This window comes from Galeopterus variegatus, unplaced genomic scaffold (assembly GCF_000696425.1).
Source record: "Galeopterus variegatus unplaced genomic scaffold, G_variegatus-3.0.2 Scaffold99, whole genome shotgun sequence".
NCBI classification, from domain to species: Eukaryota; Metazoa; Chordata; class Mammalia; order Dermoptera; family Cynocephalidae; genus Galeopterus; species Galeopterus variegatus.
Genome location: NW_007726210.1, coordinates 473,525 through 490,065, shown reverse-complemented (window position 1 = coordinate 490,065; position 16,541 = coordinate 473,525). Strand labels below are relative to the sequence as shown.

General features: G+C 36.4%; 1 protein-coding gene across 1 annotated transcript in view; it reads right to left on the bottom strand.

The window, feature by feature from the left end:
- Positions 1-5,553: 5,553 nt before the first annotated feature.
- CMTM6 (CKLF-like MARVEL transmembrane domain containing 6) overlaps positions 5,554-16,541 on the bottom strand; it is a 28,165-nt gene continuing 17,177 nt past the window's right edge. The window contains exons 2-4 of the mRNA XM_008583673.1: positions 15,243-15,419; positions 10,668-10,766; positions 5,554-8,361 (exon numbers count right to left, since the gene is read on the bottom strand). Of these exons, the coding sequence (XP_008581895.1) occupies positions 8,224-8,361; positions 10,668-10,766; positions 15,243-15,419 (414 nt within the window). The 3' untranslated portion in view covers positions 5,554-8,223. The remainder of the gene's footprint in view (positions 8,362-10,667; positions 10,767-15,242; positions 15,420-16,541) is intronic.

Sequence of the window (16,541 nt, the reverse complement as noted above, 5' to 3'; positions counted from 1 at the left end):
CTGTATTATTTGCCAACTATACCAGACTCTTCAATAATGACTGCTATAGGGCCAGTGTGTCTACCTTCATCTATTTACAAATCACACAAGCTGATAGTCCTCTCTGCTTACCTCAGCTCCTAGGCCTTTACACCTGCTTTGACCTCAGCAGATGAATAGATGGATGGTCCATTTTGTTCAGATCTATGTGGGCAGACTACCTTGGACACTTTTTCTCAGGTGTTTTTCTCTTCCTCTGCCCCAAATCTGTTTATGATAAGAAAGTCGCAACTAGTGGGTCCAGAAAAGAGACAACCTGGTTCATTCCTAAAAGAATGACGGATCTCAACTGGTCAGGTGTGAACATGCTTAACCCTGGGAAGTGCACGGAAGCCAAAGGGAAGTAAATAACTAGTTTTCTAGTACAGATATGGACAAATGGTCCCAAATGTCCTTCCATTACTCTTCTAGTTATTATGTTGTTGAATATGTCACTCCTGTCTAACTCAGCTGTAGGGCCCCAAGGGGCAAGAGGTTAAGAAAAATTTGGATGGCTACAGAAGTTCATTTCCTCCCTCATTTTGGTAGCTTATTGGAGAGAAGACTCAAAAGGTCTGAGTTAGCACAATGGACAAATACACGGATTCCAGCCCCTGAACTCTTGAGGGTCCCTTTTTCTAATAGGGCCACTTTTTCTACCAGGGAGCTTCCATTCTTACCAAGTTGCCTAACTACTCTGTTGCCCCCTCCAACTTCCCTATCAACATGTGCAACACCATGGGGAAGGGTCCCTCTCTGCATGTGTCCATTTATACTCCAGCATAAATTATAGGATAATGGAAGCACTGTGTACAGGGAACTGACATGGACAGCTTTCCATATCAGTAGAAAATTTCTATATGCCACTGTATGAATGTATTCCCCTGCTGATTCACACTTGAGTGAGAATATTCTTTAATCAGAGAATGCCCATCAATGGCAGGAGCAACCACTTCTGATGCTAAGAGTACACGCTCAAGGAAGTAGATTGATGCGTGGGATGTAAGAATGAGTGCATTAGTGGCCCCACTTCTTCACCCCTCCTTTACCATGCCCTTTGCCCAGAGTACTCTGTAATACCTCCTCACTCTGACTCTGGGTTTGGGAATGCTAACAAATGTGACAAAAGAGGCCTGAAAAGCTCTTACTCTTTGGGGATTGTGCCTCTTGCCCCTTTACCACTGCCAGAATATGCCCAGGCTAGCCTGCTGAGGAATATGATAGATGTGTGGAGGAGGACCAACTTCCCCAGCTAACCATGAGCTGACCCAGAAGCATAAGCTTCCAGTCAACAGTAAGCCTATGTCCAGACATGTAAGCAAGACGGGAAGAGCCATACAACCTAAGCCATGACCCATACACTCATGCACTAAAGTAAAAGGCTCTGTTTAGCTACTCATTTTTTTGGTGAATAATATATATTATTATTTGTGGTGACAGATACAAGGGATGAAGTCTCCATCCCTCCCCCCTACTTCACAACGGCTGTTCTTATTAAGAGATATTTTCTTTCTCTGTTGCCCGTGTAGACTTCAGGTTTCACTTGACTTAGGATTCCAAGGGCAGGAGTGATGGGTGGACATTGGTTTGTCCAGTGGCAATAGCAGGTCCCAATCTGCTTCTGGTAGAATGATTTTTTTGCAAGTGTTATATGTTCTGAATACAGAGAAGAGGAGGAAGGTAACAGGTGGCTGGGCAAGGTATCCAGAAGTTAGGCCAAGTGCACAGGTGGTTAAGTCAGAAATTAAGGATCAAGGTGCTGGCCCGTGGCTCACTGGGAGAGTGTGGTGCTGATAACACCAAGGCTGCGGGTTTGGATCCCTATATAAGGATGGCTGGTTAGCTCACTTTGGAGAGCATGGTGCTGACACCACCAAGTCAAGGGTTAAGATCCCCTTACTGGTCATCTTTAAAAAAAAAAAAAAGAAATTAAGGATCAAATAAAAAGGGCTAAGTCATTGGAAATCTAGAGTTCACACTCCCAAATGATAAAGTGGGATCAACATAAGGAGGATTCAGGGCTAGCTACCTAGCTCACTTGGTGCTGATAACATCAAGGTCAAGAATTTGGATCCCCATAGTGGCCAGCCATAAAAAGGAAGTAAAAGAGAAAAAAATAAAACAAAACATAAGGATTCAGTAAATGCAACAAACAAGATTTAGCACCAAAAGGACTAAAGACTAATAGAATAATCTGAAAGAAAATGTAGTAAATGAAGTTAAAAACTCAATGGATCTGTTAAACAGCAAATTGGAATTAAAATTCAATGAATAGGTCAAATAGTTTAAGGAAAAAATTAGTATTTGAGGCTACCATCCAGCATGTAGCACAAAGAGATAAAGTAGAAAATATTATAGAGGGGTTATGTGTTATATAGAGGATGGAATGAGAAGGTCCCCCATACATCTAATAGGGGATGTAGAACCAGAGGGAGAATAAGAAAAGGTAATTTCACCATTTTTCCACCCAATCTTCACCATCAATTTGATGTTTGTTCTTACTTCAATTTTAGCAAAATTCATGTTGCTGTGATGGGGCTCTTTTCAAACTGGTGTCTTATCCTTCTTAGCACCTCAAACTAGATCTTGTTCAGACATGTTATAACAAGTTAGTACAAGTTTCTTTTGGTGCAAAAATCTGAAATCTGTGCATAGGTTTTCATAACACACATTTTCCATAACTTTTTGAAGACCCCTTCGTGTATACACAAACTTAGTAAACAACAGAGGCAACGGTGTGTTATCAGAGAAGGGGTCACTCATTGAAACAGTAAACTAAAGGGTGTGAGGTACTCACACCATATACAAAAATCAAGGTAGAATCAAGTACTAAAGATTCAAATCTTTAAACATTTTAGAAAGTATAGAACATTTCTGACCTTGAGGTAACACAGAAACAGAGTTAAAATATAAATCACAGACCACAAGAAGAAATTTCCAAGGCATACAGTTCTAACAAAGGATAATATCCATAATATGTCAAAAAGAAGAAAAAACTTCATTTCTTCATGAGGAAGAAAAAACCCAATATGAAAAAAAGGCAAAGGAAATAAACTCACAGAAGTGTGGAAACCTAAAAGGCCAATAAACAAAACAAAGGACAATCAGGTTCACCTGTAAATATGAGGAATGTAAAATAAAACGAGACACCATCGGGCCGGCCCATGGCTCACTTGGGAGAGTGTGGTGCTGACAACACCAAGTCAAGGGTTAAGATCCCCTTACCGGTCATCTTTAAAAAAAAAAAAAAAAAAAAAAGAGACACCATTTCAGTCCCAGACCAGCTAAAACGTTAGGATGAACTAATATTAAGAGCAGGACAGAAGGGGAGAAATAAGCACTCTCTCATACACTGCTATGGGAATATAAACTGTGAGCGTGGTGCTGACAACACCAAGTCAAGGGTTAAGATCCCCTTACCGGTCATCTTTAAAAAAAAAAAAAAAAAAAATGAGACACCATTTCAGTCCCAGACCAGCTAAAACGTTAGGATGAACTAATATTAAGAGCAGGACAGAAGGGGAGAAATAAGCACTCTCTCATACACTGCTATGGGAATATAAACTGGGTCTACCACTTTGGAGATCCATTTGAAAACATTTAGCCATGCTGAAATTGCACACACCTTTTAACCCAACAATTTACTTCTAAGTACAGGTACTTACCCAGCATATAAACTCACACATGTGAACAAGAAGGGATGTTCAAATACATTCGTTCACTGTAACATTGAAATGGGGAAAAACGGGAAAACCATATTAAAATTTTTCTTTCAGTAGGGGAATAAGAATTGTGACATGTTCAAACAATGCAATACAAAACAGCATTTAAAATGAATAAACCAGAGTCACATTTATCAGATAAATTTCAAAATACTGTTAATTGAAAAAGCAAGTTATAAAAGGAGATATATACCATAAATACCATGCTATACATTGTTTATGGATACATCTGTAAATATAGTACACACAAAAACATAGACAGGAAGATACCTACCAAATTCAATATAGTGCTTACCTTTGGAAAAAGAAGAATTAGATTAGATGTGGTGGTAGTTTAAAAGTATAAGTTTATTTTCTTTTTTAAACAAGGGACCTTGAAACAAATAATCCATTAAAGCTGGATAGTATCTTCAAGAGGTGTTATCTTCTGCACTTTCAGTGCTTGAAATATTTCAAAAATTAAAAATAAAAGTAACCAAATGAAAAAATGTTAGAGAAAGACAGTACTTCCAAGCTTTTATTACACCGATTTTCTATAATACACATTACTTGTAGTATTATCATTTAGTCTAAAGAATAAAACTGATGTTAGTTTTTCTATTTTGTTTTGGGGTAGCCAGGCCTACGAAAACTTTTTAAACTGGGGATTTAATTTCTCATAAGAGCATCACCAATTTTATTTCTCCTTGTTGGGGCACAATCCTTCGCGTGCTCATGACAGACACTGTTGATCCCCAACTCAATAGCCCTATCTCTTGCTAACAGAGCCAACTTTATTCAGGTATCAGAAGGTGATATGCTTCAAAGGTAGGCCCCTTCACAATCTAAGGTGAAGGAATCTTAATTAAAGGCAATTACAATAATTCCATTCTTCATGTCAATAAATGATTTAGAAATGGGCATTTAATATCTTTTAGTAAGACAAGTAGGTGAAGTCCACCAAGTGGCTTCTGCAAAAGGGAATATCTTAAAAGAGACACAGAAGAACAATTTCTTCTCTTCTTTAGACACTGTTGTGCAAGCAGATGATGCCTGGAGATGTCGCCAGCATCTTGCTATTCCATAAAGGGTCAACTCTGAAGACAAAACTCACAGTAGAAGATGGATGGGCAGAAAAACATGGAAAGAACTTGGGTCCCTAATGCCACCAATAAGCCACTGAATTTACCGGTCATGGAATTGCCCTACCCAGACTTTTTGTGAAATAAGTTTTCCTTATTGTTTAAGTCACATTTAATTAGGTTTTCTGCTGTTTGCAGCTTACTGCATATTGATACAATGATCTTTACCAAACAAAACACAAAACTCTGAAGAAAGTACAAATTCCAGTGAGTTCTTGATGGTTATAAAGACTTTGTTATTCTCATATAGGCTGGAGGCAGGAATTTTGCAAACTACACAAATAGCTGTAGCCTTACCAGAACCCCGCAATTTTGATTCACACTTTCCCAATCATTGAACAATCCTAAAGAAAATATGCTTATCTTGTTTTTAGCACCGTTAGCCACCTCTAGAAACGTGAAAGAAAGTCCAAATTTGCTTCTTTGGAAATATTTAAAGGCCTTTAATCTGTAACATTCTTTTGTAACTCTTCATATGTGGTTCCCTAAATGTTTAAATACGTATTCTAACTTTCCAACAAAAGAAAGGAATAGGAAAGGAATTTGTTTCTTTTCTAGCTTTACCCCACACCTGGGCAGATCCACAATCCAGTATTCTATATAGGTATTCAACAAGGTTGTAGAGCCAACTCCACAACTATGGAGAAAGTTTTCATGTAAATATCATGCTTCTGTAATAAACTACAAAGGTATGAACATTTTAATTAAATCAATTTATTTTAAAAGATTATAAAAGATGACATAGAGAAAGATTAAAAAGACCCACAGGATTTAAACTGACAAATACAAAAACGACTGGCTATAAACAATGTAAAAATACATTTCCTAGTCCCCAAACAGAACATAATTTAAGTACAGTAATTATAAAATATTTGTACTGTAAGTGTATTTTCCTTAACCATTTTAAACAATTTGTCTGTATAAAATATAACAAATTAAATTTACCACAGCTGTTAGTAAAAAAATTATTTTAAATTTTAGTTTATCGAGTTTGCCCTTTTCTGTACATAACAGTGGTTTCTGGTCCCAAGCTCTCCTTGAACTTATTTACTACAATGGTCTTTTTACTCTTACTTCTTTCTACGATAGAATAGAGAGGCTAAACAATCATGGATCCCATAAAAAACAATGTGAAGGAAGGTTCTAAGAGTGATGAAAAATACCAGTGAACATAATCCTTTCCATTTCAGAAAGATAATAAGTGGCCAAATAAGAGGCCCACTTCTGCACCAATGACACAAATGGGAGATGAAACCTCAGAACAAGCAGAGCTTAAGCTCAATGCCAGTATGTGTCAAGCCAGCTGAAAATATGTCTGTAGTCTCAACTAAGCCTAATGCATGGGTGGTGACCCTGAGGTAGCCCAGATGATTTGCTGTGATTTCTAGATGGGTCTAGATGACATTTAAAATGATATAGTACAGTTTGATGTGAAATTCTACAATGTGTCTACTGTAAACTTTTAACCAGTCTTTATTCTTGGACCAAAGACCCAGCTATTTCTCCTCTCTTTGATGACATGCTCAGTAAAAACAGCATCCATGATTGGTTCATCATCTTCCAAGTAGGTAGCAGTGACATCGCCATCAACACTAGCATCCAAACTCCGATACAAATGGATAAGGTACTGAGTAAGTAAGACAGAGCAGAAAATACGTCTGGCTGTATCGACCAATTTCTGAGAACCACATTAGCCACATTCATGCAAATGAAACCCATCTACAACAAACAAATGTCAGATGAGAAATTTTGAAAACATGGAGTCATTAAACTGTATCACTAGAAACATGATTCTACTGTTTCAGAGAGAAATCTAGCCTGGGAGACCTCCATCACAGTACTGAAGGATCTGACATAAGGGCTTATCACCTTAACACTAGAGTCTCAGGTCAAAATTCTAGAGGAGGACAAGAAAGGTCTAGTCTGTGAACCACTTGGGCAGAAAGGTCCTATCCCAAGTGCCCTCTCTGTCTGGTTCTAAGACAGCCTGCCAGCAGCAGACAATTCTTCCACATTATTAGAAATGGTTATGAAGTGTCTCCTGAGACTGGTTTGACTACTCCCTTATGCCATCAACAGCATTAAACTAGGAAGGGTTCTCTGGATATTCACTTGCTTGGTCTTCTCCAAAAAGAAACTAGGGCAATGCCTACGTGGGAACAAGGACCCTAAAGATCCTACTACATACTCTTCACAATTAAAAGAGCCCAAGATTCTGGATCACCTATAGACAAACAACATCAAGAAAGAGTCAGAGCCAGAGGCCCACCTCTGCCAAATGATGAAGCAGCATATAGACCATTCTGACAAGGAGACAGAACAGGGAGCATCTCGAATAAATGAAAAATCAAAGGCCAGGGTTTTAAAAAGGCTGGCTCCAAAGAAAACATTAAAGAAGACCCACAGAGGTGTATTAAGTAGAAATAATCATATGGCAACAGAAAAATGGACCATTTTCCAACTTGTAGAATGAACTCATCTCTTCAGACACTTGGTAAATAGTCAAAGACTTATATAATTACTTTCACTGTATTGAACAAAACGTCTGTCTTTCTTATCTTTGGTCCTATGTATATCAGCTTCTGCAATTTTTCTACGTGTTACATAATCTTTTTAAATTTGATATTAACAACCAAAGTGCAATATAAACATGAGGTTGCTGATACTGTTTTCATACAAATAAAATACCAACACCTCTCATACATTTTATATTAGGCTCTACAAAGGTCTCAGAAAGAGTTAGTAATAATTATCCAAAAATGTTACAATATAATTTTAAGGCTGAGTGAGATACAGTAAAGCCTGGTATTATATATTAAGGAAAAAACCTAGACCAACATTTTAAATATTGATCTCTTAAATATATGTTAAATTTCCGTAACAGAACATAATCTAATCATCAAAACAAACTAATGGTTAAGCAAATTAATTTTAAAATGAAACAACTTCTAAATGGATGAATATAATCATGCTGTTTATACAGCTATAAAGCATAATTTGAAAGCTAAGTCTAGTAAGAGAATGTTCTGTAACAGAATTACAAAATCATTTATCATCAGTTGAGCTGTGTGATTTATAGAAACAGTTGTTCTACCCAATCCCACCCCTGCAACACCATCTATAATTGAGGCAAGTTTTGACCTTTATTAAAAAAAAAAAAATTTGTTTTTAAAACTCTCAGGCCTAATTTGTGGGGACTGACACACATTCTGATAGTGATAAAACTGTCCTCCTGCTCTTCCCCTTTGCTTTCCAAAAGAAGTAGTTTAAACAATTACATAAATTCTACATGAGTTTCTGCCAGGGCTCAGGCATCATAACGCAGAGTCACTACTTTATGTAATTCCTGCTCCATAGAGTCTTTAAGCATTAAGTGGTTCAGTGAGGGCTTCTACCCTAGTGGTATTCTCAGATTTTCTCAGCTGGGACTCTTGTCGTTTTTCACAGAGCATGGCAACAAAGTCAAACAGGAACATAAAACTTGCTATAAATCCAAACACCTGAGGAGGAAAAAGGGGAAAAGTTTATTTACATAACCTTATATATAAAGGAATTTTGAAATATAATCTCTCATACTTGGCTCTGAGAGTGTTTCATACAAGCAAAACAATTCATCAATTTTATCTTATACATATAGGACTGGCCAGTTAGCTCACTTGGTTACAGCACAGTGTTGGTAACACCAAGATCAAGGGTTTGGATCTCCTTACCAGCCAGCCACAATAAAAACATAAATAAATATCTTGTACATACAACTCTTAATTAAAAATAGTAAAATTTTTTTAAAAGGCATCAAAAAATAGAAGTTACAAAAGAAAAATTTTCAGAATAATGTCTTAGTCAAAGTCTCACAAAATATAAATGTTCTGCCTTATGTGTGCATGTGTACGTGTGGGGTGCCGATCTATGAAACTAAGGTTAGCAGGTGAAAAAAATAATCCTATAAAATGATACAAAACACAGGATTATTAGCAATGGTTAGACTGACCCATGGATGTAGTAAGGGAAATATGTGACTAGGCAACTCAACCTAAGTAAAAATGGAAAAAGTTATTCATATCAAAACAGAAATTCCATTTTGAAGATACTATTAGGTTAAATTACTTAAAATACATTTCCCAGTTAATTGCTACAGTGTAATGACACAGTGACATGATGCCACTACCTACTCCTTCTTCCTCAAATCACTTTCTCACTGTACTCTTCTAACATACGATCAGACATTCTGAGAATTCTGTCAAGAGACAGAAGACCATGCTTCAAATTGAGCTTCTTCAATAGCAAAACCCTTAAGGAAGTGGGAGCCAAAGAAGTGCTGTATAAAAAAGGGAAAATTGATGTAGGTGATGCCTAAAGTCTCTTCCAAGTCTAACGCTCCACCTCCATAACTTTTAACATTCTGTTAGTCTGCTGCAGTCTCCTGACTCTACCCCTCTGCAACTTCTGTACCCTAAGAATATGCATTCTGCTTCATTTCACCATGCAGCAAACTGAATTCCAAATTCATTAATTCACTTGGATGTTCCCAACATATCCAACCTAAATTTAATTATCAACCCACCCCCCAAACCCAAGTCTTTCTCAAACCCTCTGGAGTCTTATTTTGGCTTGATGCCATCTACCCCCTTATTTGCCTTGCAAACTTCTTGAATACTTCAAATGCAAACCAGATGCCAGCTTGTCTGACCACCTCAGAGAGCTCCAGTCCCTACAGGCCCTCTATACTATATAATCCAGACAAGTAATCTTCCAGCTCTTTTGCTTATATTCTTCTCAATTTTTTTTTTTTTTTAAATAAAAATGACTGGTAAGGGGATCTTAACCCTTGACTTGGTGCTGTCAGCACTACACTCTCTGAAGTGAGGTAACCAGCCATCCCTCTATAGGGATCCGAACCCGTGACCTTGGTGTTATCAGCACCACACTCTTCCAAGTGAGCCACCGGGCCAGCCCCTTCAATTTTTTTTTTTAATGGACTCCCTCACTCATTTAAGTCACCACCCCCTTTCCTCCTCAGAAAAGAAAAAAATATATGCTTTTATTTTTAATTGTCTCTTTGTTTTATTCAAGGGTTTTTCATCTTATTTTGTTTTACAACTATGGCAATGAACCATAGTAAGATTTAGGATAGGCAAGTACATTTTTTTTTCTTTTCTGGGGAGGAGAGGGGGTGGTGACTGTGAAAGGGAAGATGGAAAATAACTGATTAGACTCCACCACCAGAGATGAACTCTAAGACACATTGATTTTAAGAAAGATACATATAAAGGTAAAAAAGCTGGAAACTGATTTCCTCAAAAACTATCCCTGCTTTAGTACCTCTTGGAAAGTATTGATAAACTTTTAAGAATATGCATAACTCATTGAAGACTACTGTCTAGACCAACTTCTATTGGTTGATTTAACATACTCCATTAGAATTTGTTTACCTATCTCCGTCATTAGACTGAATCTTTGAGTCACTTCTCTACACCTAGAACACCACCTGGCATGTAGGTGTGCTTTTGTTGAACTTAAAAACAGAGAAATATAATAAAGTCAATTTTATCACTTGCATTAGCAATAACATGTTCACATGTGGAGTAAATGGTCTTTTGTTAACAAAACTCAGTCAAACTCTAGACGGGTTCTAGTTTTTTAAGGTTGTCATATATTTATTTGCTTTTGGTCTTTATTCAAAATTACACTAAAAAACAAGTTAAAAGACAAACTACTCTTACATATTGTATAACTTGTCAAGTACTTTCCAAATTCCATATTTCTGAAAAAACAAAAATAAGCAAAGTTAAAAATACAAGGTACTTACTATTGCAGCAAATTCAGCTGAGGTGCGGTCATGCGTGGAAACAAAAATGATGGACGCCAACAAAAAAACACATCCCGTTCCCAAAGTAATATAAAAATCCTATGCATACATGTAAAACATATAAGGAGTATAGTAAGGTTAAATTCATGAAAACAAACTTTTTTTCATTTTTAATTTTAAAAAGCTTCAATGACTTTTTTGACACAACCTGAACTTACATACCCTAACTTCTAAGTTTTCAATAAACCTGGCATTCAACGAATACCCTATAAAGAATCCACACTCTGGGCTGGGCATATAGACAGAGTACATCACAAGATAACCTTTTAATAAAAACAGTCCTCTAAAAGGCTGTGTCTGGGGGCTGGCCTGTGGCTCACTCGGGAGAGTGCGGTGCTGATAAAAGGCTGTGTCTGTGTGTCCTCTTTTTCTCTAGGACATACTAAAATTATCATAGCCAAAGGATTTATTACAATTCCATCTTACCTCCAACAAAAAAAATTTTTTTTCCTCCTTTCAAAGTATTCTATGCTAGGATAGCATCTCTGTGAGTACTTCAGTGCTCTGAAAGCACTTTGGAAAAGAGAGAATCAAAAAAAACCACCCATCATTAACTAAATAAGAGTACACCAATTGTGTATTTTTTAGACACTTAAGCTTTCTGGAATAACATACATATCGCCTTCAACTGTTCCAAGTGGGTATTCCAAAATGAGCTTGTATGAGAAGCTTATCTACTGCATAAAAGCTTTCATATCTCATCATAATGCAGCTTATAACAATACACTGCTTCATGGGTTTCCAAGTGCTCTCTCAGCCATTACTTCATAAGGCTCTCATATGCCAAATGAAGACAGTGCTTGACAAACATAATTGATTCTGAGGGGGAAACTGGTAAAATGATAGCCACTCCAAAGGGTTTTAAGCCTGATACTTTTTGAGTTTTCTGAAATGCAACTTCCACTAAACCTAATATCAATAAAACTATCCAATATAGAATTCCAATGCTGTCGATCATTTACTTAACATTTATAAAAAATTGAAGTTTTTTCTCTTTGCTTACGAAAGAAGTGTTTTCCTGCAGAACTTCCTCCATGTTTTTATTCCTTTTAATATTATTTCAAATCTATTCCATACAAATATAAAACTCTATTTACTATTATTTGGAGTACATTCAAGGAGATATTTAAACAAGACAATCATTTTGAGACAGAATAATGCAGTGTTCAATAAACACGAGTTCTAGAGCCAGACTACCTGAATTCAAATCCCAGCTACACCACTTCTTAACTATGTGACTTTGAACTAGTTACTTAACATCTATGTGTCTCTGCTTCTTCATCTGCAAAATGGGGATAATAAAAGTATCTTCTTCATAAGGTGATTCTAAAGATTAGAGTTAATCCATAGAAAGTACTTATATCAGTGCCAGGCACATAGTAAATGTCCCATAAGTGTTGGCTATTGTTATTCTTAATAGAATCTGATCCACAACAGCATGGGATAAAAAAGATTCTTTCTTCAAGATTATCGTTCCTCCCTAGACACCACCACCATTATCACACACTCAAAACATTTTTTCTAAATGAGAATACCTTTCCTACATGAAAAAATATTTAAAATTTAAGCACATTAATACAGAGAGAGTAAAAAAAAAGATTTTTAAACCATGCCAACAAACATGAAATCCTTATATTAGGTGAAAAGTAGAATATATATTTTTATTATTACAAATATTTTAGATTTTAAAAATCACCTAGGTGGCTGGCTGGTTAGCTCAGTTGGTGTTATAATACCAAAGTATTATAATACCAAGGTCAAGGGTTCAGATCCCAGACCTGCCAGCCACCAAATAAATAAATAAATAAATAAATAAATAAATAAATAAATAAATAAATAAATAAATAAATAAATAAATAAATAAATAAATAAATAAATAAATAAATAAATAAATAAATAAATAAATAAATAAATAAATAAATAAATAAATAAATAAATAAATAAATAAATAAATAAATAAATAAATAAATAAATAAATAAATAAATAAATAAATAAATAAATAAATAAATAAATAAATAAATAAATAAATAAATAAATAAATAAATAAATAAATAAATAAATAAATAAATAAATAAATAAATAAATAAATAAATAAATAAATAAATAAATAAATAAATAAATAAATAAATAAATAAATAAATAAATAAATAAATAAATAAATAAATAAATAAATAAATAAATAAATAAATAAATAAATAAATAAATAAATAAATAAATAAAAATCACCTAGGAATAGAAACAAAAGACTCAAAAGAAATACAGCAAACTAATACAAAAGCTGTTTTAGGATGAAATGACTGATTTATTTTTCCTGTTTCAGTATTTTTAAATCAGTATTTACTCTACAATAACTTTTCAAATGCTCAAGTTTGATGTAATAAATGTTTTACGTTTTGTTTAGGTTAGTTAGACCATTAAACTAAACTGGACAATGTTATAATATTGTTTCTCATTTAAAAAATCAATGCACTTCAAACACTACAGATACAGCATTACAGTAAAAGCTAAACATTTCTAAAAAATATTTTTATGGATACTGACTTTGTTTCACTGTTGAGATAAGACATGAAAAACAATTTCAACCTTTAATGCTTGAAATATAAATTTATAGAAACTACAAATAAACAAATCAACCAGCTCAGACACTTGAGAACTTTTCCCTTGTCCAAATCTTATGGCATACTTATCTGTAAAAAGGAAGAATTTTTGAAGACTACAAATATAATTAACAAAAATTTTAAGGTATTACCTGCATCCTCTTCTTAATATAAGTATTTCGTAAAATAACTGGGTGCTGTTGTCATTGTTATACAGAGATTCTTGTAGTGATTGAATCTGCCATGACTGTATCTAAAGTTGCTAGAGCATTAGTTCTAATAGGATTCTTATTAACATGGTAGAATAGAGTGTGAGGGCTTTCCCTATGTTCAAATCTCAGTTCATTTTTACCCTAACTGTATTAACTTTAGACAAGTTACTTAACCACCCTAAACCTAAGTTTCTTTGACAGAAAAGGGGAGCATAAGGTGTAAGGATTTTAAATCACAGCACATAAAGTGCCTGGCACACAGTACACACTGACTGCAGCCATCAGCAGCCAAGATGATGAAAAGTTATTAACTTTTTGGTATCAACTTTTAATTTTTTAACTTTTTAAATTAAAATAATTTTTTAAAAAAGGTAATAGATCCCTATAGCACAAAATTCAAGAGGTACAAAAGTGTATGTGGAAAAAAATACCTTACTTAGGTGTATAATCAATATATGATCCAATTAACTTGCTTCTCATTAATTTAAAACAATAGAATCTTACTGTTTTGTTTGTTTTTGTACTATCTCTTGTTCTTTTTTTTTGGTGGCTGGCCAGTATGGGGATCCAAACCCTTGACCTTGGTGTTATCAACACCACACTGTAACCAACTGAACTAACCAGCCAGCCCCTTGCTATATCTTACTGTTAATAATTAAAAATCTACCATAACTTTTATCCTTTCCCTCAGAGATGTGAACTCTTTTATATGTCAACCCTGACATGTACAAAATCTTCACAAACCACTACTGACAACTCAAATGTTATTGAAGAAGTAAATTGCTCAATTCTTTCCTCAAATTCAGTACCTATTACTCCGACAATGGATTATTTCATATGTCATCCTATAAATCCAAACTATACTCAAATATGTTATTGAAGAAGTAAATTGCTCAATTCTTTCCTCAAATTCAGTACCTATTACTCCGACAGTGGATTATTTCATATGTCATCCTATAAATCCAAACTATACTCAAATAAAAAATAGGGCCAGCTGACTAAGTCTTCAGAAAGTTAAGCATCTCTAGTTTTGTGAAAATCAGACTCCCATGTACAATTTTATTATAAGGGAAATTTCTGAGCAATAAATTCAACAAATGCATTCTTGATTCGCTTACACCCAACTTTTCTCATAGTGAAATCAAAGCAAAATATAAGTAGAATTACTTGTTTTATTTAAAACCTTTGAAAATATCTCATATTAGTTCATTACTTTATCTCCAGCATCCAGCATAATGCCTGGCATATGACAGGCACACGATTAATAACTGTAGAACCAATGAGTGACACTCTGAAATGTGAGAAATCAGAAGTGACAAAATCCTAATTTTTAGAAAATTATCTAATGTGAATTAGACTAAACCACCAGTCATAGCCAACCACTGGCAGTGTCTGTCACTCTCATCCTAATCTGGCTCTCCGCCTCCATGGCAAGGAAACTGAGTTGCTTAGAGGCAGAGAACTGTAACAACAGATAATGTCTCTTCATGTTGCCGAGTTTTGAAAGCATTAGTACTTTGAATGATAAAACTACACAAGATTGGGTTATCCGATTAGCTTACCTGGGAGAGCGTGGTGCTGGTAACACCAAGGTCATGTATTTGGATCCCCATACTGGACAGCCACCAACAAAACAAAACAAAAAAACTACACAAGATTACAAAACAACTATACTCTTAAAATACGGATATGTTTTCATGCTTACCGATGATTTTACTTTTACTGCATCAATTCTGTTATAAACTGGAGTGCAATATACAATCAGCATGAGGAGACTCAGAAGAAAGGCACTGCAGCTTACAAATTCAAAAAAGTAAAGTCCTCCACACAAAGTACATTGTGAGACAACTTCTTCACAGATAAAGGCCAGCAAAGACAGCAACTACAAAAGAAGCAAAAACAAGACTTCCGGTCAAGATGGCGGAATAGACGGTCCCTAGCATCATTCTCTCCCACAAATCAACCAATTTAAACTACAAAAACATAACATCAAGTGAATATGGAAAGGGGAGGCGTCCAGCAGGGGAGGCAGAAGCTCCACAGAGACCACATGCCCTGCGGGCCGCAGCCACACGATCCGGCAGATAGGCTTCACCGCTGCCACGTGGCTCCATTCCCAGCCCAGTCCAGTGTGCACAGAGAGGGAAGACATCTGGCAGGGGAGGTGGAGACTCTGCAGAAACCACACACCCTATGGGGCTGCCACTGCGTGATCCAGCAGGTAGGCTTCACCACAGGCACCCGGCTCCATTCCCAGCCTGGCCTAGTGCGCTCGGAGCAGGGAGATGTCCGGCAGGGGAGGCGGGAACTCCACGGGGACCACACTGCTGCCGCGCGATCCAGCAGCCCGGCCCAATGCGTACAGAGCACAGAGTCGTCCAGCAAGGGAGATAGAAGGTACACAGAGTCCACGCACCCTGTGGGGGGCCACCGCCGTGCAATCCAGCAGCAGGTAGGCTTCACTGCCACCACCCGGCTCCATCCCAAGCCCAGCCTAGCGCGCACAGAGCAGGGAGACACCCTGCAGGGGAAGGGGAAGCTCTGCCGAGACCACACGCTCTGCGGTGCCTCAGTGCATCCCAGCAGCCCAGGACAGAGCGCACGGAATAGGGAGAAGTCCAGCATGGGAGGTGGAAGCTCAGCAGAGACCACACACCCTGCAGTACTGCCCCGTGATCCAGCAGCCCGGCAGAGTCCAAGCTGACCAGAGAGGGGGCTCCCCGGAGAGGCCCAAGACCCAAGGCAACCACATACGCAAGGCACTAGTGGCTAACTGAGTAGTCACTGAGGTAGCCATACCAAATTGGCAACCACAGCAACATCTTAGTCAGTCAATAGTGTCAAACCGGTGGACTGTGAAACTCTGCCACAATGAATAAACATCAAAAAAAAGATACCAGAAATATGAAAAATCAAGAAAGTATACCACCAAAGGATAATAATTCTCAAGCTCTAGATCCTATAGAACAAGAAGCCCTTGAAATGGCTGACAAGGAATTTCGAG